The sequence below is a fragment of the Xylaria bambusicola genome, assembly GCF_022495145.1.
Source record: "Xylaria bambusicola strain CBS 139988 unplaced genomic scaffold F5B22scaffold_13, whole genome shotgun sequence".
NCBI lineage: Eukaryota > Fungi > Ascomycota > Sordariomycetes > Xylariales > Xylariaceae > Xylaria > Xylaria bambusicola.
This window is the reverse complement of record NW_025953566.1, coordinates 104,909-131,297: the sequence shown is the minus strand read 5'-3', so window position 1 is coordinate 131,297 and position 26,389 is coordinate 104,909. Positions and strand designations below refer to the sequence as shown.

Sequence of the window (26,389 nt, the reverse complement as noted above, 5' to 3'; positions counted from 1 at the left end):
CAACTAAACTATCCTCTCTGTACTTAGACTACTAGTGACATGACTACGGCAGGCAAACCTATGGGCCAAGATGTAAGCTGTCCAGGCACTGATATGTAGGCAGGCCTTCAATGAGACGTAATCACGCATGGTCGTGCACTAATGGCCTCATCCCGAAGCAGACCGAAGGCAATGTGTGGCCAATACAGTAAGTCGGCTTGTCGGTCGAACCAGATGGATCAAGTGAGAAGAAGTATGTACTATGTAGATCTTCCAACCTTACCTAGTGTTCGCCGCCTAGACACACACTGCTTATCAGACTCCTACAATGATCCCTTGAATACGTAGCACTTCCTAAGTAGAGGAAATGCCTACACCGTGTTTTTTTCTTTTCTTTTCAAAGTTCTGACTGTTAATACCGGCATTATGAGAGCCTGGCTATTGAGCACTCGCAGGCGGGATGAGGGGGCGGTGAGAATGCGAAGGGTGTTGGTGTTTATATCTCACTTCAGCCCCCTACATTACCTAACTGTGTGCAGTCAATGAATTCTAGGTTGTTGAAGCATTGCTCAACAGGTTAAGGTACATACACATACATACATACCATAGTACATAGCTAACTACATAGTAAGTCCTTAGCTACTATGTACTCGTAGAAATGTTAGCCGTCGATGGACCATGGTTGGGCAATAGCCGGGGTCGAATCAACGCCGGCCGGCCCGGTGATCTTACATACCAACAGCTTCCTTAGTTCTGTCCTTAGTTAGTAGGTGCCCTTGTCTGCCTTGGTATCTTTGGTATCTTGAGTATCTCCGCCTGCCCGCTTTCGGAGTCGGGGCCTCTTGCATCGAGCAAGGGCGCGCTAAGTGGAAAAGATTTGCTGACTGTGGAAAAGAAAGGCCAGCCTCCCACAAACAGACACAAAGACCCCTCCTTCAAGCCAACCCAGACCAGACCAAACCCCTCCATCGCGCTGCATGAGGCACAGTGACACAATCCCCACTAATAGCTGCTCTTCCCGGCTCCAATTGGCCCCTTGAGCTCCGAAAACCCCTCCTTCGCCGCTGCTTAGTCTTACACGCCAACCGCTGGTCAACCACTGGCAGCTTGACCTGTTCTTCGAGGAATTACTTATCTTCGCATTCCCTCCTCTTCAGATCCTTTCTTCCCTTCTCCTTTTTCTCTTTCTTCCCCCAGATCCCTCCATACATCTCATATCACCAGTATCCCTATACCCTGTTGTTGTTTTTGGTAGCAGCAACTGTATCTCTTTTTCTCTTGGTTGAGCAATTAGAGAATTCGGACGTGGAAGTGTGCTGTTTCTATCGTAAGCAAGCCTCTACTTACCACCTACCTTTCTTTCCCCGCCTTGCCCTGGCCATTGGTCTCTCGCTGACATTTCTCTGTGCCCTCCAGAAAACTCTTTCACACGCAGATCTCCCGGGCCACCGTCAAGATGGTTCAATCCGCCATTCTTGGTTTCCCCCGTATGGGTGTGAACCGTGACCTGAAGAAGGCGACTGAGGCTTGTGCGTACCCCAGCTTCCCCGATAATAAATAGTGTTTATGCAGCCACTGACTCGTGCATAAAGACTGGGCTGGCAACCTTTCCCAGGCTGACCTCCTTGCCGAGGCCAAGCGTCTTCGTCTCGCCCACTGGAAGATCCAGAAGGATGCCGGTGTCGATGTTATTCCCAGCAACGACTTTGCCCTCTATGACCAAGTCCTTGCCCACATCCAAGACTTCGGTGTAAGTAGAGGCCGTTAATACACCGATTAGCTTTACTACATTTGCTGACCCGTCGCTGTTCACAGGCTGTCCCCGAGCGTTACTCAGGCGCTGGTCTCGACCGCATCGATGAATACTTTGCCATGGGCCGTGGCCACCAGAAGGGTGGTGTTGATGTTCCCAGCTTGGAGATGGTGAAGTGGTTTGACTCCAACTACCATTATGTCAAGCCTACTCTCCAGGACAACCAGAAGTTCACCCTCACTTCTAGCCCCAAGGCTATCAACGAGTTCAACGAGGCTAAGGAGGCTGGCATTATTACCCGGCCCGTTCTCGTTGGTCCTGTCTCTTTCCTACACCTCGGAAAGGCCGACCGTGGCCAGAGCGTCGACCCCATTGATCTCCTTGACAACCTACTGCCCGTCTATGAGCAGCTTTTGACCCAGCTCAAGCAGGCTGGTGCCGAGACTGTCCAAATTGATGAGCCTGTTCTTGTATTTGATCTTCCTGCCAAGGCCAAGGCTGCCTTCAAGCCTGCCTACGAGAAGTTCGCTAGCCTCGGTGACAAGATCCCCAAGCTTGTCTTCACCACTTACTTTGGTGATATCGTCCACAACCTTGAGGCCGTACCCAAGGACATCTACGCCGTCCACATTGACCTGGTTCGCAACCCTGAGCAGCTAGACACTGTTGCTAGCGCTCTTGGTCCCAACACCATCTTATCAGCTGGTGTCGTTGACGGCCGTAACATCTGGAAGACCAACTTCAAGCGTGCCATTGAGACTGCTGAGAGTGCCATCCAGAAGCTTGGCAAGGACCGTGTCGTTGTTGCCACATCAAGCTCTCTCCTTCACACCCCTCACACTCTTGCCAGCGAGAAAAAGCTGGACCCTGAGATCGCCGATTGGTTCTCTTTCGCCTCAGAGAAGGCCGTCGAAGTTGCCATCATTGCCAAGGCCGTCACTGAAGGCCCTGCTTCCGTCAAGGAGGCTTTAGAGGCCAATGCCAAGTCAATGAACGCCCGTGCTACATCCAAGCGCACCAACAACCCTGAGGTTAAGGACAGACAGTCCAAGATCCAAGCTTCCGACTACAACCGCAAGTCTGAATTCCCTAACAGAATCTCTCAACAAGAAGCCAAGCTTAAGCTTCCTCTATTCCCCACAACTACCATTGGATCCTTCCCCCAGACCAAGGAAATCCGTATCCAGCGAAGCAAGTTCACCAAGAAGGAGATCACTGAGGCTCAATATGACAAGTTCATTGAGCAGGAGATTGACATGAACGTCAAGATCCAGGATGAGCTTGACCTCGACGTCTACGTTCACGGTGAACCTGAACGTAACGACATGGTTCAGTACTTCGGCGAGCGCCTCGATGGTTATGCCTTCACTACCCACGCTTGGGTTCAGAGCTACGGTTCTCGTTGCGTACGACCTCCTATCATTGTCGGTGACATTTCTCGCCCGGCTCCTATGACCGTCAAGGAGTCTAAATATGCCGTCTCCGTGTCCAAGAAGCCCATGAAGGGTATGTTGACTGGTCCCGTCACCTGCCTGCGATGGTCTTTCCCCCGTGACGATGTCCACCAGTCCGTCCAGGCTGAGCAGCTAGCTTTGGCTCTCCGTGACGAGGTCGTTGACCTCGAGAAGGCTGGCATCGATGTCATCCAGGTCGATGAGCCTGCTCTTCGTGAGGGTCTTCCCCTGCGAGCTGGTAAGGAGCGTGAGGCTTACCTTGAATGGGCTGTCAAGGCTTTCAAGCTCTCTACTGTCGGTGTAGAGGACTCTACTCAGATCCACTCTCACTTCTGTTACTCCGAGTTCCAGGACTTTTTCCACGCCATCGCTGCACTTGACGCCGATGTGCTGTCCATTGAGAACAGCAAGTCTGACTCCAAGCTGCTCAGCGTTTTTGTTGATGAGGCTTACCCCCGCCACATCGGTCCTGGTGTCTACGATATCCACTCGCCTCGTGTTCCCAGCGAACAGGAGATCAAGGACCGCATCGAGGAGATGCTTCAGTACTTGAAGCCTGAGCAGCTCTGGATCAACCCCGACTGCGGTCTTAAGACTCGTCAGTGGAAAGAGACCAAGGAGGCGCTGGTCAACATGGTCAATGCCGCCAAGTTCTTCCGCGCCAAGTACGCCAAATAAATGGCAGTTTTGCCTCAATACCCAAGTCTGCGTTCGGTGAGCGCATGACATTTTGTTTAAAAATTTCTTTTGTTTAGCATTACTGCGCCGGGCCGGGCACTTGCCTTCTCGATTTCAACATCGGCGTTCTCATGGTGTGGGTTTTCATGAAACTGTCATATACCAAAAAGTCATACAGGCAAGCCAGGCGGCTGGGAAACGGGAGCATTCAACAAGCATTTAAAGCGGCGGGAAAGGAAATATGATACCACGGTCCATCAACCGGACCTGGGGAGAAAGGCGTTTACTGGAATTTGGTTAGCATATTCCGGCGAGGCTACTACTGTTGCCTTGTTTGTAGAGATAGTAGTTGTCACGAAGAAGCTGATCCCAAAACCCTTCAACTGGGTAGGGATTGAAAAGACAACAATAATTGACATTCGAGACGGCGACAGCTGTTTTCTCGATGTGAAACACCATTTTTACTTTTCTCCTCATGCCCTCGTGAAAGAAAACAAGTTTCATTTAAACCATCCCTTGTAGTCTGAATTTGAGTTGAGCTACGTTGAGTGCCTTGAACTCATACCTTGAAGTGCGATAGTCTGAGTGCAAACCTGTAGTGGACTTGAGAGGCTAGCGGAAGCGTAGGTAGTGAAAAATCGCAGGCGATCCCCCGCACCGCTAAATAGAAGGAAACCATCGGGTTGCCTAGCCTCATTGCCTGGCCCCAATAGGGAGGAAGAACATCTCTATGGTAAACTGCATAGCTTACTTGATGGGCAATTTGGCAGACAAGAATAGACGTGTAGATCTAGATAACAGTGCCTATTGCATTTAAGATAGGTTATGGGCTATGAGAACCATTCCATCGCTCATCATATCAGCACATTAGTATTATGCGTAAGTGTGTTAAAAAAAAAAAAAGAAAAAAAAAAAAGCTCATCGACGGCATCTTACTAAGGACTAGGTAGGATAGCGGGGGATGGATTATGGTAGGTATTAGTGTAGACATCCGCCCGCTTAGCGAGAAAGACCCTATTTTTACTGTCTGTCGAGTTGTCAAGTACCTAGGTGGACGATTCTCGAAGGGAAGGGCCAAGTTCGTAGGCAGGATGGGCTAAGCTACTTGTAGGCATATTTTACGTGCGTCGTAAGAATAGCTTACTTAGCTAGATATTCTGCGACATATAGGTAGGTATGTCCGTAGGTACATACATACGGCATACAGATTCCGATGGGTACAATATCGTGGACCAGGATTTCTGGGAGCGAAATATGGAATCCGACGGATTAGCTGAGGAAATCTCATTTACTTGTCTCATCTCTTTGTTCTCGTGACTGAAGTAGGTAACATCGTTACCGTTTGGTGGTGATAAGACAAGCCTGTGGTGGTGATAAGACAACCTTGTGGTGGTAGTGGGCGGGTAAGAGTAGCGAGCGGCTGGTTGAGTTGGTTCGTTTTGACCCGGAAAGAAAGCTGTCTCGGATCAAACGAAAAAGGAACTGCTGAGACAACGAGGAGAGACATTTGATTGATACCTACATACCTAGTGTGGGTGTGTACATGTGAGTAAGTATGTAGTGTAAGTTTTAAACAAGAGCCACGGGAAAGAAAGAAAGAGAGAGACAGGAGATTGAACCTGTGTGTTGTACTAAACGTGGCATTGGGCAATTGATGACAGGGACTCGGTGTGGCGTAGGGCCAAGTTTGTTGCGTTGTTGTGGTGCGCTGGGAGTATTCTGGGCATCCGTCAACCTCTTTTTTTTTCTCTCTCCATCTTTTCTCAGCCGACCGTTCCTATTCGCGCAACCTCTTCGCTCCTCTAGCATACCAAGCAAAATACCTTAGCGACGGAGGGTCCTTTTGCAGCGCTTACAGCACTACTGCGTAATTACAGTAAGTAAGGGTGTGGCGAGGCTCTTTTTGTTTTGTATGAAGGGTCAATCACCGACTTGTCTCAACAAAAAGCTTGAAATGAGTGTATCGCAATCGTAGATCAAGCGTTTCGTCGGCGTTCTTTCATAATACTAATCTTGTTGTTCTACCCCGGGCTGGTTTATATTAAAATCTTATAAGTTATAATTACTAAGATAAGTAGGGTACCTACTCTAGGTACCTACCTACATAGTAGTACTCACCATACTGGCTGTTGTTGTTAGTGCTCATGGCATGCATCCCTCTGCATGATGACAGAATCAGAAATCTGACAAAGGATCCCCAACTGCAAGCAAAGACCGAGAAGACGGTGTGTTCAGTGTTCCGAGTGTTCTGGTCTAGGCCATTACCAAGTGGGTGGCGTTCCCCGTCTCAACCCACTCAGGATTGCCGTAGTGTAAGTAGTGTAAAGTTGCAGTCCCGAGTATCGCGAGAATATTCACACTCCTAAGTATGACTAAAGGAATAAAGAAAGAACTCGTGGTTAGCCATTGTGTGTTGTACACGGCACTAAAATTGTCGCAATACCGGGGGCCTTGGTTGTACACTACACGTGGTTGCGACATGGACCGATGAAAGCAATATCGCCAAATTGGCCTCAATCTCCGACTGCAAATATTCCCCGGGATTGCTCAGGAGGAGAAAGCGAGCGAGTGCCAACCTGGGAAAAAGGGTCTCGGAGGGGATCCATGGCAAGCATGGTTACCTGGTTTCACGAAGCAAGGCCTTTGCGCCTACTGCCGGGTTGCTCCGTGGCTGGACAAGCGTCATGGAGGCCCTGTTTGTGCCGTTTCATTGAAACGCCCGAGAGAGATTAGACGAACGAGTTTTATATCAGTGGAAAATGCTTAAGTACGTGGAGATATGTATTGACATCTGCACTGATGTAATAGAAAACCGATCAGCTTGAACGGCGAGAGCGGGTGATCGCCTGCCTACCTCATGGCTACGTAGATTAAATTAAGTATGTGCATGAGATGAGATGTTCAGCCGGCCTAGTGCGCTGTTCGTTGATGGACGTCCATTCATTGCCAAATCCCCGGTCAGCTAGCTATCGCAGGTCGTGCAAATCTTTTTTCATTCTCGCAGCTGGGCTGTAGTGGTAAGTATGCAGACAAACGATGGATCACGGTTTGCAGATGTTGGCTGGACTTCTTCTTCTCTCAATGGCCAAAGGCAGGCTTGGCGAGGACGGCCTGTCCACGTCCGGAGCTTCTATTGGCGGGGGTTCGTGTTTCACGATGGTGTACCTGCATATGCTATCGGCAGGGGGGGAGAGGGGGGTTCATTTTCCTTTTTTTTTATTTTTTATAAGAGATGTACTTACCTAGGTACTTAGTGTAGTCTGTGTACATATATAGGTAGTGTAAGTACACACTCTGTACACACTTTGTTCATACTTAAGCTGGGCTGACGGGCTGGGACGTGGGTCTCAGGGGCAAAGGCGCCACGCCGTGCTCAGTAACCCTGCGCTGGGCAAATCCATCGCCCAACCTGCTTCGACCCTCTCCCAGACTCTCCCCCCTCGTCAGCCCTCATCAAACGCTCGTTTTTGCTCCTCTGCGCCGCTACTCCTCTTCACCCGAACGCTAAGCTTAAGTGGTCCACAACCCTGCGAGGATATTGCAGTGTAGTACTTAGTGGAGGGAGGGAGGGCTGGACATTCGGTGGAGAGTGTGTGTGTGTGTCCGAGGTACCACTACACCATGTCTTGTATGCGCGTGTACTTGATCGTAACATTGCGTGGATATGTGTGGATGTGTGTGTGGATGCGTGGAGAGAAAAGAGGTTGGGTTCTGGTTGGTGTGCCTGGTCTGCCTGGGCTGGGATGGTGGCGGGATGGTGACATTGATCAATGATGAGTGGCTGCTCGTCGACTGACCTGACTGTACCTGCATGGGATTGGGTTCCAGGTATCGAGTAAAAAGGGCTGCTGTTGGGGATCCCCTCTCTTTTCCCTTTTCCTCTCTTTCTCTCCTCACCTCTTGCGTGTTCTTTATTCTTTTGGGTCTATCTCGAGTCTCTCCTTTTCCCCTTCGACGCTGTCCGTCATTTACATTCATTCCCTGCCTAGCCAGCCGCCTTCAATTCTTTTGCGAACTTAAGCAACTGTGTCTGCTCAGCTACCGCGGAATCGACTTTCGCTTTTTTATCTCGTATTGCACTTTGCAGACGTCCACTCCTTTTGACGACACTCGAACTATCATTCTCTATCCGAGACTAGACTGCTCAAGTAAGAACCGCAGATCCCAAGAGATCCAAGTTGTTAGAGTCCAAGTGAACCCACACCCTCCAACAACACTGGGAAAAGAAAAAGAAGAGACTATCAAAATGAAGTCCACTACTGTTGCATTCGGCCTGTTCGCCGGCCTTGCCTCTGCATACAACCACCACGCTCGTCATATGCACGCCCCCTATATTCGACGAAATGACACTGCCGCCTATCCCTCCACTACCTTGACTGTGGCTATCACCAGCACTCACACCATCACTTCATGTGCTCCCACAATCACCAACTGCCCTGCCAATGCCGACAATTCGACCGGCCCGGTCACCATCACTGAGGTCATTGACTTGACTACTACTGTCTGCCCTGTCGGCGATGCTACCTCCATCTCCAGCTCTGTGGTCGATGCCCACAGCAGTGGTCTTGTCACCGGAACAACTCATATTCTCACCAACACTGATAACAGTCCCGCCCAGACCCCAGCCCCCAGCTCTGGTGCTGACTTGACTGTCTATCCCACTGTCTCCACTGGTGACTCGACCTTAACTTACACTGTTGGTCCTGAAGGCTCTCAATCAGTTACAGTCACGACCATCCACTCTACGTTCACTCAGTTCGTCACCATTACTTCCAGCCCTCTGCCCAGCTCTGGCTCTGAGTCTGGCTCTGATGGTTCTGATAACGGAAGTGATGTGACGACTGAAGAGGGCACTACTACTACCACCAGGACCACAACCTCCACTCGCACTGTCACTGTTCCTGGCCACTCAGCCACCGAAACTGTTATCGGCTCTGACAACTCTGGCTCTGGCTCTAACCCTGGTTCCGGTTCAGGGTCCGGCTCCGGTTCCGGCTCTGGCTCTGAGGGCGAATGCTCCCCTGTGACTGTTACCGTCACTGAGTCCGCGCCCGCCAGCACCGTTTACATCACTGTTGGTGATAACGCCTCAGGCTACCCTACCGGCATCAAGGTTCCTTCCGATGCTGCTACCCCCACAGCTGTTGCTACCCCCACCAGCACAAACGACAACAGTGGCAACACTGGTAATGAGGGCGAGGGTGATGACGAATGCCCTCCTGAGGAGACAGAGGGCGATGTCACCGCTACTGCCACTGCCACCGTTGTCCCCTACCCCACTGGCAGCGCCAACGGCACTCTGCCAACCAATCTTCCCGTTGGTACCGGCTACCCCGTTTACAAGCGCAACGCCCTCTACTAAGTTAACTCTTATTTGTAAGACGGGAGTTTTGATTCGAGGACAGGGTCCAACAGGTTCGATTCGATTTTGTACTATACCCGGGTCAAGCCCAAGACAACGGAGCACATGACTACATGACATAAAAGTTGTGATACATGTTGGCGCGAATTTGTGCTGGTTTTCCTCTAGATGTGGGCTGGGTTAGGTTGGTTCCTCGTTTGGGCTTAAGGGGACCCAACCGATGGAAATTTTGGGTGCCTCTGGAAGTATTTTTTCACCCTATTTGGCGTGCGCATATAACCTTCAATTCTTGTATGTACTGGATGACAATCAACTTTCAATGGAGATTCACTTTTGTGGTGGGTTACTTCAACTCGCACGATACGTTATGATTGGAGATGAAATTATGATGATCAACGTTTGCGAAAGCAGATAGGTAAAATTGAAAGTTTATAGCTCGATATATTGAGCTATGACTCGAACTTTTCTCGCCTATCCTAAGTTGTAAAAATGTGATATGTATACAATTTCTGTCTCTAGTTCTCAATACCAGGGCGGCTAAGTGAAGTAATATGGTAACTGTTTGGTTTGAATCTAGGCATCTCATGGCATAGTAATCTGAGAATTCCAGTGTCAATTAAAGTATGCGAAACATTATAACGTGTAAGTTGTACAACCCCAATTCATAGTGCAATTTGGCTATCTACATATTTGAGAGCCAATTTGCTAAGTATTCCCGGTAAACATTGAACTAGACCTCGATTTCCTATCACGCATGGTTGAGTATACAAACTAGACCCCGGTAACGCATGGCTCAAACACATCGTAGAAGCATATCGAGGGCAACCTTATCTAGGACTCTTTGACGTTTGATTGTGGTAGGAATAGATTAGATCTGTTTTCTGGGGAGTAGTTAGCAGCCTTCTAAACTGATAGGCTGACTGACTTATTAGATTTACGGCTGAAGCTAGTTATGTATTTCCCTTCCTACTTAGCTAACTGCTCGTAACTGGCGGACCCGTTGAACATAGTATTTGCCAGTGTCTAAGGTAAGGGGTATTGCCCATTCCGACTTATAAAGTATCAAAATAATAGAGGGCAATGGTTTCTCGGTAATTTTTTTTTTGTTTGGTGTTCCTTAGTGATCCTTTCTCTCAAAAACGTACTTACGTTCCTTCTTCTGATGACCCTAGTGATGTTTTCCATCGCTCTTGGATTTATGATGCGCGTCCTCCTCCTCTTCCAGCTCTTCAATGACGAGGTGGGGGAGGAGGTCCAAACGTGTGCCTCGATACTGTGCTCATCCTGCTTCTGTGAGGGTGTCCAGACGCCCTGCTGGTTGATGAATGGTGGCTGGGCGGTGCCGGCGCTCTTGCCGTTGAAGCTCTAGAGATCTGACTGACGGAGTCTTCGGGTCTGACCTGTCTTCGAAGCGAGGAAATGTGGGAGTGAGGGCTGGGATAGTAAGAGGCACTACCTGAGACGCTACGAGGAGGACCGCTTCTGACAGAGGGTGCACGCGAGTCCACGAGCGATGCAGGTGGCGGCGGTGAGTTCACATACCCTGGCGAAGGCAGACTTGCTAGTGCTTGGGGGCCCGATGGAAGTAGGACGTAACCTGTTGATCCCGGAGGCACTGGTGAAGGTGGGTGATGTTCTAAGAGAGCTGGGTGCCTTGCCGTCGACCCTGAGACCACGGACGCCGCCGCATGTCTTTCTGGTGGGCCTTCGATCTCATGTCCACGGCCAGATCTGAGATCGGAGCTGGATATATGGTTCACGATAGCTACAACCGCTAGAGTCAGTAATTACTCTTTCGGGTAAAGGTTTTTGGGGGGTTTTGCATACTCCTGGGACGCACTTGTGCCCTTAATAGGAAACTGGGGTCTCTGAGAGTAACTAGAACAGGACGACAATGACTCTAATGGTTACATACTAACGTTGTACTGGATATTTGTCTGATGGCGAGCGGAATGACTGGAGGGAGGTCTCATTCTGGCTTCAACGTGAGGCAATCCTGGAATAGATGTAGAAGTTTTGTGGCCCTTGGAATGACTGTGTCGACTTTTGGGCATTGTGGTAGCGCTGCGTTGCGGATACGTGAGTGCAAGATACAACAGGGACAAAAAAATGATTACCAAGGGAAGGTTTGAGGTGGTAGATGTTATGGAGTATGAAGAGGGTAGTGTATAATAATTGGAAAAGGAGTCCAAGACCAAGCGGACTTGGAGACGATGAGAAGGTTTCCTTCTAACAGCCTGCTCTTATATCAGTTCGTTTGTGCCAGTGGTTCGAAGATACGATGTGTTGAGCATTGTCGCAGAGTCGTACAAGTCAAGTCATAAGAGCCAGAATGGGTACTGGGGAAGTAAGGGATTTGAGGTCATCGTCGTGTGGGGTAGCACATCATAGAGGTCTTATGATCTATCTCAGAGTTTATCAAGTAGTAGGTCTATGTCAAAGGCGTGCAAACACTCTGGATCTGATGTGTACAGAGTTTGTATAGAATTGTGCATTTGGAATTCCCCTGTTGAAATTCAACTAGCATAGCTGATGACCACTACCAACACGCTTTGCGACGCCACTTGACCTCAGCAGGGAGAGTCCAAGTAACCAAATGATACGCGAGGCAAACGAGAGCAAATTAAATATTCAAGGAGAACCAATGTCACCTTGGGAACGATAGATCTTTCTGAAATCAGCAATATCTCGACCTCGATCAAACAAGTTCGTGTGTTTTATCCCTGGCTCCCTGATGCCTCTCCCTGCTCCTGTGCTCGACGTGCTTGTCTCCTAGCTAAAGCATCGTCGCGTGCCGTCATCACACGATCGAAGAAAAGCTCATATAGAGTCTTTACATCGTTGTAGAAGTTATTGTCAACCCCGCCCAGAGCGGCATTATCTCTGATCTCTTTGAGCCCGTCCCGAATATCACCAGTGAATCTATTAATGTCTGATCGGCTTAAACCAAGTTCGGATACTAGGGCTACCAATTCATCGAATGCTTCCATGAGTTCGTTGATGGGAGGGTGGTCGGGCGGCGTGTGATCAAGGCACGACTCGCAGTAGTTGATCCCGACCTTGATACGAGTGAATTGCGCCAAGGGACAGCGAAAGGGTGGTAAGGTATAATGTTTAACGCGACACGGCTCCCAATGATTATCCTCTGATGGGTATTCGTGACTACAAACATCGTAACCCCAGTACCTTATGAGACAAAGAGGCAATTGTTAACTAGCTGATCGTAGCTGTTCCAAGTTGCGCGAGAAAGGGAAGGATATTGAGACAGTATATGATGATGACGATGTAAGGACCACTAACCTGTAGAGGCACATTTTGTTAAATTTATTAGTTTTGGAAAAGTTTAGAATGCCTTTTGAACAGTGATATTAAGGATTATAGAATACGCTAGGTTCGACAGGATAAAGACAAGTTTTTATAATCACTTGACTGCATGACTATCGGGTACTCGTAGTGATCAAGGTCCAACATGAGATGGAACATATTCGCCTCTGAGCTGAAACAACTGGATAGAGGGAGAAGAGTGGCTTGTTTGTGTAGTTGAGAGGGGGTACTCAACATAACACAGGAACACAAGGACTGTCGTTAGAGAGACATATAGATAGCTTGGAAGTTATACAGACCAGGATAATTATCGTGTAAGCCAAGTGCCTTGTAAAAGGGTGATGGGTAACAACAACCAATACAAGCTGAGAGATCTCTCCACGGGGTTACAATGAATAGGATCAGCTCCCTTAAAGCTGGTGTATTGGTCATTGTTTTCGAATCATACAGCATATGATATGCTTAGCAGACACGAATTAAAGGGTATCTTCTACTGACTGTGCAACCACACCATATATCCCTTGGAGATACGAGGTCCTCGAAGTCATGATTTAGCCTGGCCGAACATAATATTCTCGAGTTGCTTCAGGCTCAATTGCGGCTGCAATGTGGTCCTAAGTAACGCATGACTTTCCGCAATCGCTGGTAAAACCCCATCAACTTGTCCGAGGTTCCCTCGCATACTTTCCATATGATTGTTAATCTGACTAGCAAGACTAAGTAGTTCTTCATCGTGGATTCTAGTAAAGACTTGACTAGTAGTCTTATCGGCATGGAGCAAATCGATTTGGTTCGTAGCCAAATCATGATTTGACTCGGGCACAAGAACATGTACCTTTCTCAGCCGATCTCTTCTCTCTCTAGCCTCAGCACGAGCATTAGTGCTGAGTTGGTTGAGTACTTTATACTCTCGGTCAAGTTCCTTCTCAGCACGCTCCTTCTCACGCTTCAGTAGTTCAACGCTGTGTTGCAGAGGATCAAGCTGAGATAGTAGTACCTCTGCGGCAGACTGTGTTTTTTCGAAATCTAGTTCATCTTCGCGGCGGGGGAGGGTCGAAGCGAGTGGAAACGGTAGTCTTGCTGATCTCTTGCGTAAGCCCTTGATGACTTTCTCAAGAACATCTTCGGCATGCGCATATTGCTTCTGGGGAACATGGTGAAGTGTGGGTAATGATGCAGAATGTAAGAGGCTGGCGACGTTTGTGAGTGAGGAAGGTTCGAGAGAAGACCACTTGGACTCAATGACATTGTGAGTCACTCGCCGCGTCCGTTTCGCAATGTGTCTGTAAGGGGGAGAAGAAGGAGAGGCTGGAGAAGGTGAGCGGCTAGGCGACTGATCTCGTCTCTCCGAAGAATCCTTGTGGCTGTTCATCTTCCGGTGTGGTGCGCCTGACCTACGTTTCTTAGCCTCCGCTTGCGACTCATTATCTGCCTGTTCTGTCCTACGTTGGGAGGGCCTATTTTCCGAGGCCGACCCTGATATTGTATCACCACCTTCGGCCCTGGCTCGGCGACCTCGCTTTTTGCGTGGCAAGTCGGGCTCGAGCCCAGATTCGACTTCATTCATAGATGCTTGCGAATTTGGTAAAGGGCGATTTCTTTTCGATCCTTTCTTTTGTGTTTGGGAAGTGGTTTCAGTCTCTTCTTCGGGATCAGCTTCTTCCTCTTGCTGCTGTTCCTTATTCTTGGACCGAACTGGCTGTTTCTTTCTTTTCACTAGCCGTTGAGTTGCGGAGGACCCAGTCTCCTCTCCCTGTACCGCGTCTCTTCTAGGAGAAGCATGCGAATCCTCCAATGAACGGCGCTGTCGCTTACTTCGCCGGAGGAGGCTCGAGTCGCCTTCATTCTCATTCTCATCGTCGGCTTCTTCTGCTTCAGGCTCTGTTGGCTTGGCCTGCTGATCACCTTTCTTCGGTCGCCCTCGCCTGGTTGTTTTCACCTCATCTGATGGTGTGGATTTACTAGCCTGCTGCTCAGGATTTACTTCTATTCCCATGGCAGAAGGTTGACGGCGGTTACGCCTGCCGGGTTGAGTCTCTGGGGTTTCAAGCTGCTGCTCTTGTAGGGCAACCTCTTTGGCACGCCGACCACGTTTCCTAGGGCGAGAATTTCCATCCATATCACCGTTCTCTGCTTCCTCATTCACCTCAGGCTGGTTGTCTTGAGACACAACAGGCGCAGCAGAAGTTGACGCGTCTTGGAGGCCGTTATCGCGTGACGCGTTGGCTCGACGACCACGCTTGCGCTTCTGGTTGGCAGCAGGAGGCTGATCCTGACGGTGATTTAGCGGTCTATTCATATGCTGCTAGCCTAGTCGTACTCACCATTCTAATCCCTTGGCCAAAATTATTGTTGATTCGTCATTGTTGTGTTGATTTCCCTGTGCATCAAGTACTACCCCTTACATTTGGGAAGTCGCGTTCGCCAATCACGTGTCAGACGGCTGTGGCTGGTGTATATGTTTTGTGTCATAACCTTTTAGGTACCTAATACCTAAACATCCATTGTACACCGTACCTAGGTAGGTAGGTAGGTGTCAAAGCTCGTTGCTGAGCCACAGAGCTAGCCACAAAATGAGGGGATGGAGAGCACTAATGACGCTGCTGTCTGCCTGCCCAGGTGCTCTCTACTGTACTGCCTACTGCCCCAGCAAGAGCTAACCGGTAGCTGGCTACCCCAGCGCATTGATTGCGGGTGGGGAATTATCGTCGAAATCCCCCCCAGACCTAGTTCAGAGACCAGCAATGTTAGTAAGCTCCTCTACGCATCTGGCAGTCTTGGCAAACCTGTGAAGGGCTAAGGGCCGATGTTACATAGTATTTTTTTTTTTTTAAATGATAAGGCTCAGGCTGTCTTGTCTGTCTCTCTTACGACGTCTGCGTCCTGCTCGCTGACTTTCTCCTCTTCATCTGCCTCTACAATAAATACCCTTGCGGCCGTTTGAACTGTAATCAGAGCTCGCCGTACCTAATTTGACACTAAATTTTGCCTCTGTTCGAGATATTCGTCATCACTTCCCACGTCTCTGACTTCTTAGTTCTGGAGTTTCTGCTTCTGTAACTCACATACTGTACGTAGAAGTTACATCATACGCGCCGATTTCTCAGAGTCAAAGTTATTTGGGGTAGCTACCTGCCTTATAGCTCGCGCGTTTGCTTTCTACCTACCAGTATCTTCTAATAACACCATCAATATAGCCCCATCTGTCAATTGTACCCTGCTTGTCGCTATTTGCTGTTCAGTATGCGTTTTAACCCGGCTTCTGCACTCTTGGCTTTGCCTGTCCTGGCTGCTGCCGACTCGCCTGATTACCAGGCGCAATTCCAGGAGTATCTTGGCAAAGCTCAGGGCTACTTCGAAAAGCTGACAACCTCACTGCCTAATCCTAACAAGTACGATGCTGCTGGCGCTGCAGCAGCCAAGTCCGGCCCTAACAAGTTGAGCGTCATTGGTCTGGACAACTGGAAGGAAACTCTGTATGAGCCTGTCACTCCGGCGAGTACAACTCCCGAGGAGTGGTGGCTGTTGATTACCGGTGGAAACAAAACCTGCTTTGGTAAGAATCCACAATCAACCTATGGATGGACGTTCATAAGCTTTTTTGACTAATCACTCCATGCCTAAGGCCACTGCGGTAGGGTTGAGGCCGCCTTCAATGAGACAGCTGGTATTTTCACGAAGCTACCAGACACTCCTCACATGGCGCTTCTAAACTGTGATAACCAGCCAATCTTGTGCAATGCATGGTCTGCACCTGCTGGTTCTCTTTGGATTTTCGAGATGCTCCCCGAGCCCTCTCCCATCAACATCTACACCAAGAGACTGAACTTGACGACCACTACATCCGAGGATCTGGTCAAGCTACACGCAGATGGGTACAAGACCGTCGCCAAGGAGCACGACGGAATCTTCCACCCCTTCAATGGACCCATCGCTAAGAACGGCTTGTCTGTTCCTGCTGGCTACACTCTATGGGCCTTTAGCCTGCTTCCAAGCTGGGCTTTTATGGTCGTGATCTCTCTGTTCAGCCGGAGAATGATGTAAGTAAATACCGGAGAGGCAATCCCTTGATGCGAGAACAAGACTAATTCGAAATGCAGGTCAAGCCGCATGGAAGGTCAGATGCACGGAGGGCCCCGACCTGCCCCCACGGGCCAAGCTACCCCGCGGCGATAAGAAGCAGAATATAGGGGCAACCAAGCGTGAAGCAATCTGGTACTCGGGTGGGCGTACCCAAATTCAATAGCAACAATCGAATGGGAAGTGGGGAAGGCGGCGCATCGGAACAATCGGACAATAGTTGCGTAAATCAATCCTAATAGTTGTAATGAACTCTTCATGTTCCAATCCTGGGTCATGTCTTCTGTTTACATGTCTCTTGTATACTGTGGAGTCCGTCTATGACCTCGGCGGCCAGGTTGGTGTTGGACAGTCGGCCGTATCGCAGGTCGCTCATGTTCCCTGCACTTTGTCGGATAGATTCGAGAAGGGTTGATTCCTCATCTTCTAACTTTCGCAGGTCACTTTCAATGTCATCTATGGCACTGTCAAGTTCAGGTATTATGCTTTGGAGAGAGTGTTGCTTGGGGGCAATCGTGGTCGAGGTAGAGCCGAACAACTGTGGATGCTGCGGTTAGCTTGCGCAAGCAGAGACACACGGAAAATGATGCTAATAGTTTTGGTTAACACTTACTGCCCTTTCGATCTCGATTTCGTCATCTTGCTCCTCAACTTCGCTTTCTCTCTTCGTTCTGATTATTGTACGGCGGAGCGCCTTGGCCTGTTTGACTTCAGCGTCAATATTGGCCGAAACGGTGTCGACCACTGCATTTCGTTGTTGCTGAAGGTCTCGATATAACGCGCGAACCTGCGGTGAAGATTGTTGCGACTTTGGGAATAACGCAATGAACTCTTGAAGGGATATGATGCTTGGTAAGCGAGAAGGTAGGAGGAGATAGTTGTGTAGAATTGTGGCTTCCGTTGGCGCCATATTCAAGACAAACCAATTGAGAGATGAGCGAATCTACGGAATATTGCACTCTCAAGTATGTATAGTTATCTTAGGTATGGAACTTGAATGATAGGAAGAGAGAGAGAGAGACCTTATTTACGTAAGTAGGAACCTAGGCACGTTAGCGATTAGGTACTTGATGCAAGACCCAAAAAAAGAGTACAACGCCCTGGACACCTAAAAACAGCAAAGCAAAGCAAAGCGAAACAAAATATAAGTTAGTTATCCAACTACCTAGGTAGGTAGTACATATGGAAGTTCACTGTCAAGTGGGCTATGTACCTAGGTAGACAAATAACACGCAATTTTGAATTGCTTAGGTGGTTCAAGCAAAGGCGAATAACTTTAGGAAGGAATGTCCAGAGGGGACGGTGGCAGGCGCGTGACGCGTTATAAGAGCGCGTAAAACACTTGGGCAGGTACTCATGTAGGTAACGGTAGCATCCTGGCCAGGTTACGAATACCTAGGTCGGTACCTACTTCACTCACCAAGTACCATACTGTCTCCTATGGGTGCGCTAGGTACTGCGTGTCCGTGCACTGAATCCACTACCTACCTACAAGGTACCTATCTAGGTGCCTACCTCTTACTCCAGAGACGGCTTGGCATTTCGTTCTCCTTATTCAGCCAACCTTAACTTTGAATGTCTTTCTTACTAGTAGGCATTTAGATAGGGCGAACTCAACTCAACTTGTCCCTCATTATCAATTTCATATTCAATTCGGCGATAGACATACATCACTCGCCAGTCAATCGACAGATAGGCTTATTACGTCTAGCACTGCTCGACTGCTCGACTGCTCACTGAACAATCAATCTACTTTGTCTGGTCATTGATTGTCCGCCCCAGACAACTAGACAAGACAGTGTTGTTTGACTCTCGACGGAACAAACTGATTCTGTGGCCATGGCACCATCAAAGCAGGAGAAGGTTCCACCTTACAGCAAGGACGAGAAAGTGCTGTGCTTCCATGGCGACTTGATGTATGAGGCTAAAATCATAGATGTGAAGGTTGAGCCGGGCAAGAAACCTGATGATGCTCAATATCGCATCCACTATAAGGGCTGGAAAGCTAGCTGGGATGACTGGGTTACTCACGATCGTATCCGAAAGCTAACCGAGGACAACAAACAGCTTGCTGCCCAGCTGGTCCAGGCTCGTACCAGAACGCCTGGCTCAAAAGGTGCCAAGAAAGGGGCGAAAGCGACCGGCTCCGAGATGAGTTCTGCACGGGGTAGTGAGGAGCGCGCCGCTGCTTCATCAAGCTTTGCCGGTAGAGGGCCGAGACGAGGGCGGGATTATGAACTTGAGACTGTAAGTACCCATTTCTATTCTTGTAAAAACCCATTAGTGTTCCATCCCAAGAGGGAGGGTGGCCATTGAAGTTGCGGGGCGTAGCGAATGAAGGAATCCTGCTGGAACTGCTCTCCCGTACCATTGAACGCATCAACAAATAAACTCAGAAGACATCGAAGGTTTATGATCCCCCCCATTTGACCCTGGAATATGCTTTTTTCATCGAGGCATACACACTACTACGCCTGTACCTACGTACCTCGCTGGTTTTTAGGGCACCAAATATCACCCATCTAGCAAACGACCTACCTATAGGCATTGCTCTTTGACCAAACCACGCTCATTACCTGTCTCTGGCATATCTGGAACCAACTTTCGCGCATATTTTGAACCACTCTTGGATCATATATAGCCTCTGCACTCTCCTTTCGTTTTGCCCAGTCTACATCATCAGAATCAACCACTTGTGGTGCACCGTGGCGTAAATACAATTGCTGCCTCATGCCTTCCACGCATATCCCTATTATCAAACAACAAATATAAAGGTCCCTGCGTCGCGCAGGATTTACTCTGACCAACCCCTTCGACAAACCCTCCTTCTCTTGCACAACACTTCCACCACTACTCTGCGGCGTGACCTGCCAATTCTCATGGTGCTTGCTGGCTGGTGCTCCTTACCTCGTACCACCGACCCAGTGCTTTACAAAACTCTCTGGGTCTCACCCCGCTACCTAAAGCGCCAACTTCATTTCCAGAACAGCTGAGCACCACCATGGATCGAGTAGCACCAGCCGCTGCTCGGTGTGAATTGACTCCGCCTACCATCAATGAGCCGAACAGCCAAAGCCTCAGTTCTCAGGCTCATTTACCAATGCTACGGCCCTCTTCATATCCAAGAGGTTTTGACAGAATACCACAACCAACTAGCTCAATCAATGTTGCGTCTTCACATGCAAATACCCATGATTCAACTATAGTGTGTGGTCAGCCACTGAGAGCTTCAATTGAATATGGAAGGAAGAAGCTGCCTAGTCGAAAACGCCCTCGGGCGAGAATCCCTGATGAAATCGCGGCGATGCATGCTGTTGGTTTATCAAAAGATGAGTCTAGTATAGGCCATCATCTAATAACTCCACCGCCATCGTCCACACCGGCCCATTGTCGTTCAGCCAAGCGTCGTACCCCAACCACTCGCAAGGAGGCTGTGTCTTGCAAACGAAGTCTACGGAGGAGACTTTCAGATGAGGAAAAAAACGTGATCAAAGCCTTACCGGAAGAAATGCGCAACTTTACCGAAAGGGAGATGGGTTGGTCTAAGGAGGCAGCTGATGCGGACTTTATGCTCACACTACCGCCGCCAAAGCATATATATGTCGACGTGAAAAATCGTCTCACATTCAATGATTCGCGTTTCTGTGCGCCTGTGAAAATGAGGACAGATGCACCTCTTGTTTTGGCAGGAATTCCTTCTAGCAAACCCTACGCTCCCTATTCGCCACCTATTCCTATTGAGCCTACAACATTGAGATTGCCCAAGAGCTCTGCTCTTGCTTTTGATGTGATTGCTGATAATTCCCCACAGGAGGAAGCTTTCCACTCTCGACCATCTATCAAGCTCATTATCCCAGACGTCATCAAGGCATTATTGGTGGATGATTGGGAAAATGTTACAAAGAATACGCAACTCGTCCCTCTTCCACATCCCAAACCTGTCACAAAAATTCTAGAAGACTATTCTGCATATGAGATGCCAAAGCGTCCTGCCAACTCTTCCCATGCAGATATTCTTGAGGAGACGCTGAGTGGCCTGAAAGAGTACTTTGATAAGTCTCTTGGACGTATCCTTTTGTATAAGTAAGTATGATTCATTTTGAGTTGTTGGCAAATATAATAACCATTCATAGGTTTGAACGTCCACAGTATGCAGAGGTACACAAGAAATGGAACTCGACAGACCCGGAGTTCCAAGGCAAGACAGCTAGTGATATCTACGGTGCTGAGCATCTCTGTCGCTTAATCGGTATGTTTCTAAAATCGTTTATTTCGGTCTGGACTGTATCTAACTTTCGTCAAGTCTCTCTCCCGGAGCTCATTGCACAAACCAACATGGACCAGCAATCAGTCAACCGTCTCCGGGAAGAACTTGCCAAATTCTGTACATGGCTGTCAAAGAATGCTACAGAATACTTCACAAGCAGCTATGAAACGCCCGCACAAGACTATGTCGAAAAAGCCAAGAATTAGTCTGTCTAGTCTCGCTCTCACCTTAATTTGCAGTCGCCACTGGCATTACCATAGCACTCAGTTAGTCCCATAATCAACATTAAAACGACCCATAATCCATACGTTATGCAGTCAGATGCGACAAGACACGAGGCAATGGCCTGTGTCCACCATCTGCCAAGCTTCAGTTAATCAAGAACAATCCCTCAATAAGGATCAGCGATAGCTTAGTTGAACAAGTAGAAGAAAGGGCTTGGTGCCCATAAAGGGATTTTCATCACTTCGTTGTATTTTCTTCTCTGCCCAGGAGAGTCCCGCATATCCTTTGTCTCGATCGGCGTTAGGGAGAGCTGTTGATGGCAAGGGTGAATAGCCATGTCTAGGGCCCTTGCACTTGAGAGAATGTAATAGTAGGGGCAATCAAGGACGTATGATTGCCACTCATCATCACAGGCTTCTCGGAGAAGCGTGTAATATACTATTAGCCCTAATGAAAGTTGACAATATTTGGTATTGTCCTCCACCAAATAGCTCTGGTTCTAGTGTCAACACTGGTTTTTGTTTCATTCTTTTTCATCAAGTTAAATAACGGCTCAAACGTACTAATTATTCTTAAAATGTGTGCTACTAAGTACAAATGGTACCGAAATTGGCTTGGCCAACCCCCGGACATAGAAAGGCATAGGAGAATATATACCAATAGCTTCAAATTAAATACTCTGGGCAACGAGGACGTAATTGGAGCAGGGTGTCATATTTTCTCTCATTCCGCTGTTGAATAGTTCATCAAGTTTTACAATGTTTTTATGTACATGCCCCAGGCATCCACATCCGGCCTATTCGGGGCGTGGCTGATAGTACAAATATACAGACATACATTCATACATCTTGCTGTCTCCATTGCACATAGACAGCAATCTCCTCTCTTATGGCGACCAGCTCGTCTGTGAGGATTCCCTCCCATAGTCAACGATGGGATCTAGTCTTAGCCGTGTCTTCCTCTCCACATCTTTGCTAGCATTTCCCCTCATCACATCCTCTATTACTCCCCTGCCTGAAAGCTAATTGATTACCCCTCACCTAGGCACGGCCTTCTCGACCCAGAACCCGGGCTCGGGCTTGCGCTCCTCGCGCAGCTGCTTCGTCGTCAGGGCCTGGTCGACCTCCTGCACGAGCACGAGCTCCTTCACCTTCATGATCATACCCGCCGCGTCGGGCGTCACTGGCTGGAAGACGGTCTGGTTGCGCTTGCGCAGGCCGAGCGCCGCGAGAACGCCGCGCGTGCGCTGCGGCAGGCCGATGGCGCTGCGGTGTAGAGTTATGCGGAAGTAGGACATTGTTGTTATTGTTGTTTTGTGTAATATCGGCTTTTAGGCTCTGGTTGGTAACTTTCCTCTTTCCCTGTCTTTTCCTATCCTTGCTGCCTGCTCCTAGTCTCTATTCTCGCGAAGCGGAATGGTAGTAGTTCGGCGGCTATTCGCTTCGTGGTATCGGCTCGATAGTTGGCAGGGTATCTATCTCTGGGCCCTTTCTAGGAATATATATATGAATTCGGGGCCTGTTATCTTCCAAGCCAGAAGAGGGTATGTATGTCTCTCGTGATATGTCGACAGGAGTAGAGTATAGGAATCGGACAGCACGTAGAGAAAAGGCCAATCCCTGACCTGGTCCGGAATGAGCGTGCAGGAGCGCCGACGCACAACGATGGAGTATCGCGAATACAGAGAATATCCGTTCAGCGGTTAAGAGTAGCGCGACCTGTGAGTGTCGCCGTACTCTGTTCGGAAGCTAACCTCAAGCTTTAGCGTCAGTGACAAGGGAGTATCGCATGCTCTCATGGAGGAGTTTGGGCTGGATGTCGAGCATCAACTTTTAAGTGGGGGCCGTATGCCGATATTTTCCCGGTGGTGGTTGACACCCTTGGAGGTCAGTTTCGGCTCTACCTCTAACAAACAATAGGTAGGATATCTCATAATTGACAATGTATCACTGCCTGTTGTTCAAGTATTATATTTTTGCATTTCTATTACTATCCAGTACTCCAGAATCATGCATCATAATCAACGAGAGGAGCACATATAACTGGCAGAGGAACTTACCTATTTTACTGTTAGTACAATATACCTAGTTTCATTCTACGTAGGGTAAAGCTCCTATTAGCCTGTTCGAGCAACTGGGTATAATCAATCAAAATATATCTATTCACGTAAATTGCTGAATGAGTAAATTTGTCTATTATACTGTCCATTCGGACCGCCCTAGATCCTGTGCATTTTGACATGTCTTATCATTTCGTACAACCCAGCCTCCCGGCGAGATTCTATCATTACCTCGTCCCGCATCCTAGCCCGCTCACCAAGCCTGGAGCACACCGAAACGGCCAGTGCTGGCCATCTAAAAGCATCTTAAAACCGCGCTGTCTAAATCTATTTCATCGAAACCTCCACTCGGCTCTCGCCAGCAGGGCCCGTGGTAGCCAGAGTAGGCAGTAAGTAGGTAATATCATCCCAAGGATGTCTGTACAAGCTAGTACGCAGTCTCTTCTGGTCGAGGTAGTGTGCAATCAGACCAATGCTTCGGCCTAGAACGAAAAGACCGTTGAGCACACCCATCTTCATGTATTCTTCAGCTTCCTCGAGGCTGAACGCGCCACAGCTGCGCATCAAGTCGACGAAGCAGACAGCAACGCAACCATCTACGTTCAAAATGAGGTTGTCCTTCTTTGATGTTGTTACGGACTCAACCGCTAGTGCGTAGTCCAGCAGTTTGTGGCTAGGGAAGTTAGCCAGGACGTATTCCTTGACTAACTCTACACGCAAGTCGGGGTTATTCCGCGACTTGATACGGTGACCGATACCGGGAATGAGCTTGTTCTGCTTGCGCATGGTGTCGACGAAGTCACGCGGGCTCAAGCCGTTGTCAGCGGCCTTAGTGAATTCCTCGGCAGCACCGTCAAGAGCACCACCGAATCGGGAACCAATGGTAAGCAAACCAGCTACCAATGAGCTGATCAAATCCTTTCCGGCACGAGTTGTGATGATGGTGTTCATGGCACCAGAGACGGCAGGACCGTGATCGGCAGTAAGCATGAGAACCATCTCCAAAAACTTCGTGGCGTAGTCAGGGAGACGCCGCCTGAACCACAAGAGCGACATGACACCACCGATACCAATGTTCTCCTTGAACACATCAGAGATGGGCATACCAGCATACAACAATTCTTGGCCACGGTCGTCGGAAATGGTCGAGATAAAGGCAGCAGGCTTTCGGATGAGACCAAGCTCCTGAGCCCATGAGTAGTCCATGGGAATCTTGGGGACAACTGGTTCAGGAGCGGGGACAATAGTCTTCTCCTGGACAAGCTTGTCATAGACGCCCTTCAGGACTGAGGGCATTTCCTCGAAGGTGTCGGGAACGTGGATACCAGCCTCCTTCATCATCTTGTTCTTCATAGCAGCTGTCTCAAGTTGAGAGTTGGCGAAAGAACCGGCGTGACCAAACTGGACTTCAGTCTTGAACATGCTAGCGCAAGTACCAATAGCCCATGCAACAATGGGCTTAGTGATGACACCCTGTTTGACGGCATCAATAACCTTGTACTCCTCAACACCACCAACTTCACCAAGCAGGACAAGGACCTTGCACTCGGGATCTTGTTGGAATCGCAGCATGTGGTCAATAAAGGTGGTGCCCGGGTATCGGTCACCACCAATGGCAACACCCTCGTAGACACCGTCCGTGTTGTTGGAGATGATGTTGTTCAGCTCGTTGGACATACCTCCAGACTTGGAGACGTAGGCGACAGATCCCTTGCGATAGAGCTTGGAGGCAACAATGTTGTCCATCATGCCACCAGTGTTACCAATCTTGAAGCTACCGGGTTTGATACCACCAACGGTGGCGGGGCCGATAATAGTAACGCCCTTCTTGCGCGCGACATGGGCGATTTCTCGCGCACGCTATAAATCTCAATATTAGAACCACCCGATGCGAAATACTTGAGAAAGCAACTTACACGCTCAGGGACACCTTCGGCGATAATAGCAATGGTCTTGATTTGTGGGAATTGCATCAGCTCCATTGTGGAGCTATAGACACTTCGTGAAGAAGCAAAGTTGACAACAACATCAACATCAGGGTGCTTAGCAATGGCCTTTGCCGTCTCCTGGTAAACGGGCAACAGGGTCTCGCTAGTTCCCCAGTACATCTTGCTGACAAACTGGCCACCGAAGGTGTAAATGATGCCAGCGACGGAGGGTGTTGAACGCTTGCAGATGAAGTCAAAGTCCAGCATACCCTGAACAGCACGGTTCTGGAGACCGTATACGAAGCATCTTGTCTTGTTGGTGAACAGGGCGTGTGCGGGAAGAGGGCTCAAGGGCCGACTAGGGGCAGAGAAACGGGTAATTTTGTCATTCGCTGATAGCGAGGCGCCGGCGCCGCTGGGAGTTTCACCGGCCATCTTGAATGAGCTTCTTCCTTAAAACCGTGAAGAACAATGTGCTAAACAAACTCCAAAGTCAGTCTCAATTCCTAAGACAGCAATGACATAGGCTGTGCTTCAGATACAAGGCGGTCAGAACCTCGGGTCCTCATGGGCTCAAGAGCTCGGCGGATGTAGCCATTTTCAACGCAAGGATCTCAATTGGGTGAAGTAGCTCGACTTTATTCAGTCGAGAATGTGATGCTTGATTGAGCCAGTCAAATGGCGAGAGTGTACTGGTTGTCGTTCGGAGGGCAGGAAATGCCAATTGCAATTGGAATTGAACATACCGTGATCAAGTTCTTTTGGATGTTCCTCTGTCGGCTCTGTTGCCGCAATTATGTTGGAGACTGATTCCAACGAAAGGGGGTGTGTCGAGGAAAATGCGTCGTGAAAGCAGACAGGACGAAGTGGTCTGGAAGAAAGTCGAGGAATTGAGATGGAACAGAGTGGGCGACGAAGAGTTTGGATAACCACAAAAGAGGCGGAGAGCTTTGGTGATGGCCGGGGCTCTTTTCTTGTCGTGCCAGGGACCCAAACCCGTTAACCTTTTTGCTGGGAAGCTGGAGTGCTGCGTCGCTACCTCTGAGGTACTTCCCGTTAGCGGTGTCGACGCTAGAGTGCAGCGGATGCCTGCCCTGGATAGTGACACCGTAGGGTACAATCCCTGGCAAGTACCGATACGTGCCGCCAGCAATCTTGAAATAGACAGCCCACCTTGCCTAAACAGGTAATTAAACGCAAATGTCCTGTCAGCGCCAACCTTGATCGGAAAAACTACCCCTCAGCAGCTCAGAATACTATATATGTTGCTCCCACAGGGC

General features: G+C 49.0%; 7 protein-coding genes across 7 annotated transcripts; 3 read left to right on the top strand and 4 right to left on the bottom strand.

Moving 5' to 3' along the window:
* Positions 1–1,571: 1,571 nt before the first annotated feature.
* F5B22DRAFT_600019 (5-methyltetrahydropteroyltriglutamate-homocysteine S-methyltransferase) lies at positions 1,572–4,377 on the top strand. Its single transcript, XM_047974498.1, has one exon. It carries the CDS (start codon positions 1,852–1,854, stop codon positions 3,862–3,864), a length of 2,013 nt encoding a protein of 670 aa, XP_047832281.1. The 5' UTR covers positions 1,572–1,851; the 3' UTR covers positions 3,865–4,377.
* A 5,733-nt stretch (positions 4,378–10,110) lies between these two features.
* On the bottom strand, positions 10,111–11,611 carry F5B22DRAFT_74738 (uncharacterized protein). The gene is made up of 2 exons (XM_047980537.1): positions 11,142–11,611; positions 10,111–10,991 (listed from the first exon to the last, which is right to left on the bottom strand). Exons 1-2 carry the CDS (start codon positions 11,278–11,280, stop codon positions 10,456–10,458), a joined length of 675 nt encoding a protein of 224 aa, XP_047832280.1. The 5' UTR covers positions 11,281–11,611; the 3' UTR covers positions 10,111–10,455.
* A 1,206-nt stretch (positions 11,612–12,817) lies between these two features.
* F5B22DRAFT_74755 (CENP-Q, a CENPA-CAD centromere complex subunit-domain-containing protein) lies at positions 12,818–15,214 on the bottom strand. The gene is made up of 2 exons (XM_047980538.1): positions 14,875–15,214; positions 12,818–14,822 (listed from the first exon to the last, which is right to left on the bottom strand). Exons 1-2 carry the CDS (start codon positions 14,875–14,877, stop codon positions 13,095–13,097), a joined length of 1,731 nt encoding a protein of 576 aa, XP_047832279.1. The 5' UTR covers positions 14,878–15,214; the 3' UTR covers positions 12,818–13,094.
* Positions 15,215–15,508: 294 nt separating this feature from the next.
* Positions 15,509–16,838, top strand: F5B22DRAFT_74718 (uncharacterized protein). Its single transcript, XM_047980535.1, has 4 exons — positions 15,509–15,620; positions 15,748–16,106; positions 16,176–16,590; positions 16,651–16,838. Exons 2-4 carry the CDS (start codon positions 15,794–15,796, stop codon positions 16,724–16,726), a joined length of 804 nt encoding a protein of 267 aa, XP_047832278.1. The 5' UTR covers positions 15,509–15,620; positions 15,748–15,793; the 3' UTR covers positions 16,727–16,838.
* Positions 16,750–17,665, bottom strand: F5B22DRAFT_74724 (uncharacterized protein). The gene is made up of 2 exons (XM_047980536.1): positions 17,244–17,665; positions 16,750–17,168 (listed from the first exon to the last, which is right to left on the bottom strand). Exons 1-2 carry the CDS (start codon positions 17,538–17,540, stop codon positions 16,905–16,907), a joined length of 561 nt encoding a protein of 186 aa, XP_047832277.1. The 5' UTR covers positions 17,541–17,665; the 3' UTR covers positions 16,750–16,904.
* A 480-nt stretch (positions 17,666–18,145) lies between these two features.
* F5B22DRAFT_600007 (MRG-domain-containing protein) lies at positions 18,146–21,621 on the top strand. Its single transcript, XM_047974497.1, has 4 exons — positions 18,146–18,877; positions 20,442–20,713; positions 20,764–20,879; positions 20,934–21,621. The coding sequence occupies exons 1-4, from the start codon at positions 18,470–18,472 to the stop codon at positions 21,101–21,103; spliced, it is 966 nt and encodes a 321-aa protein (XP_047832276.1). The 5' UTR covers positions 18,146–18,469; the 3' UTR covers positions 21,104–21,621.
* Positions 21,622–23,508: 1,887 nt separating this feature from the next.
* On the bottom strand, positions 23,509–25,544 carry F5B22DRAFT_635285 (citrate synthase-like protein; the record flags this gene model as incomplete). Its single annotated transcript, XM_047977112.1, has 2 exons — positions 23,509–25,041; positions 25,098–25,544. The coding sequence occupies 2 exons, from the start codon at positions 25,542–25,544 to the stop codon at positions 23,509–23,511; spliced, it is 1,980 nt and encodes a 659-aa protein (XP_047832275.1).
* Positions 25,545–26,389: the final 845 nt, after the last annotated feature.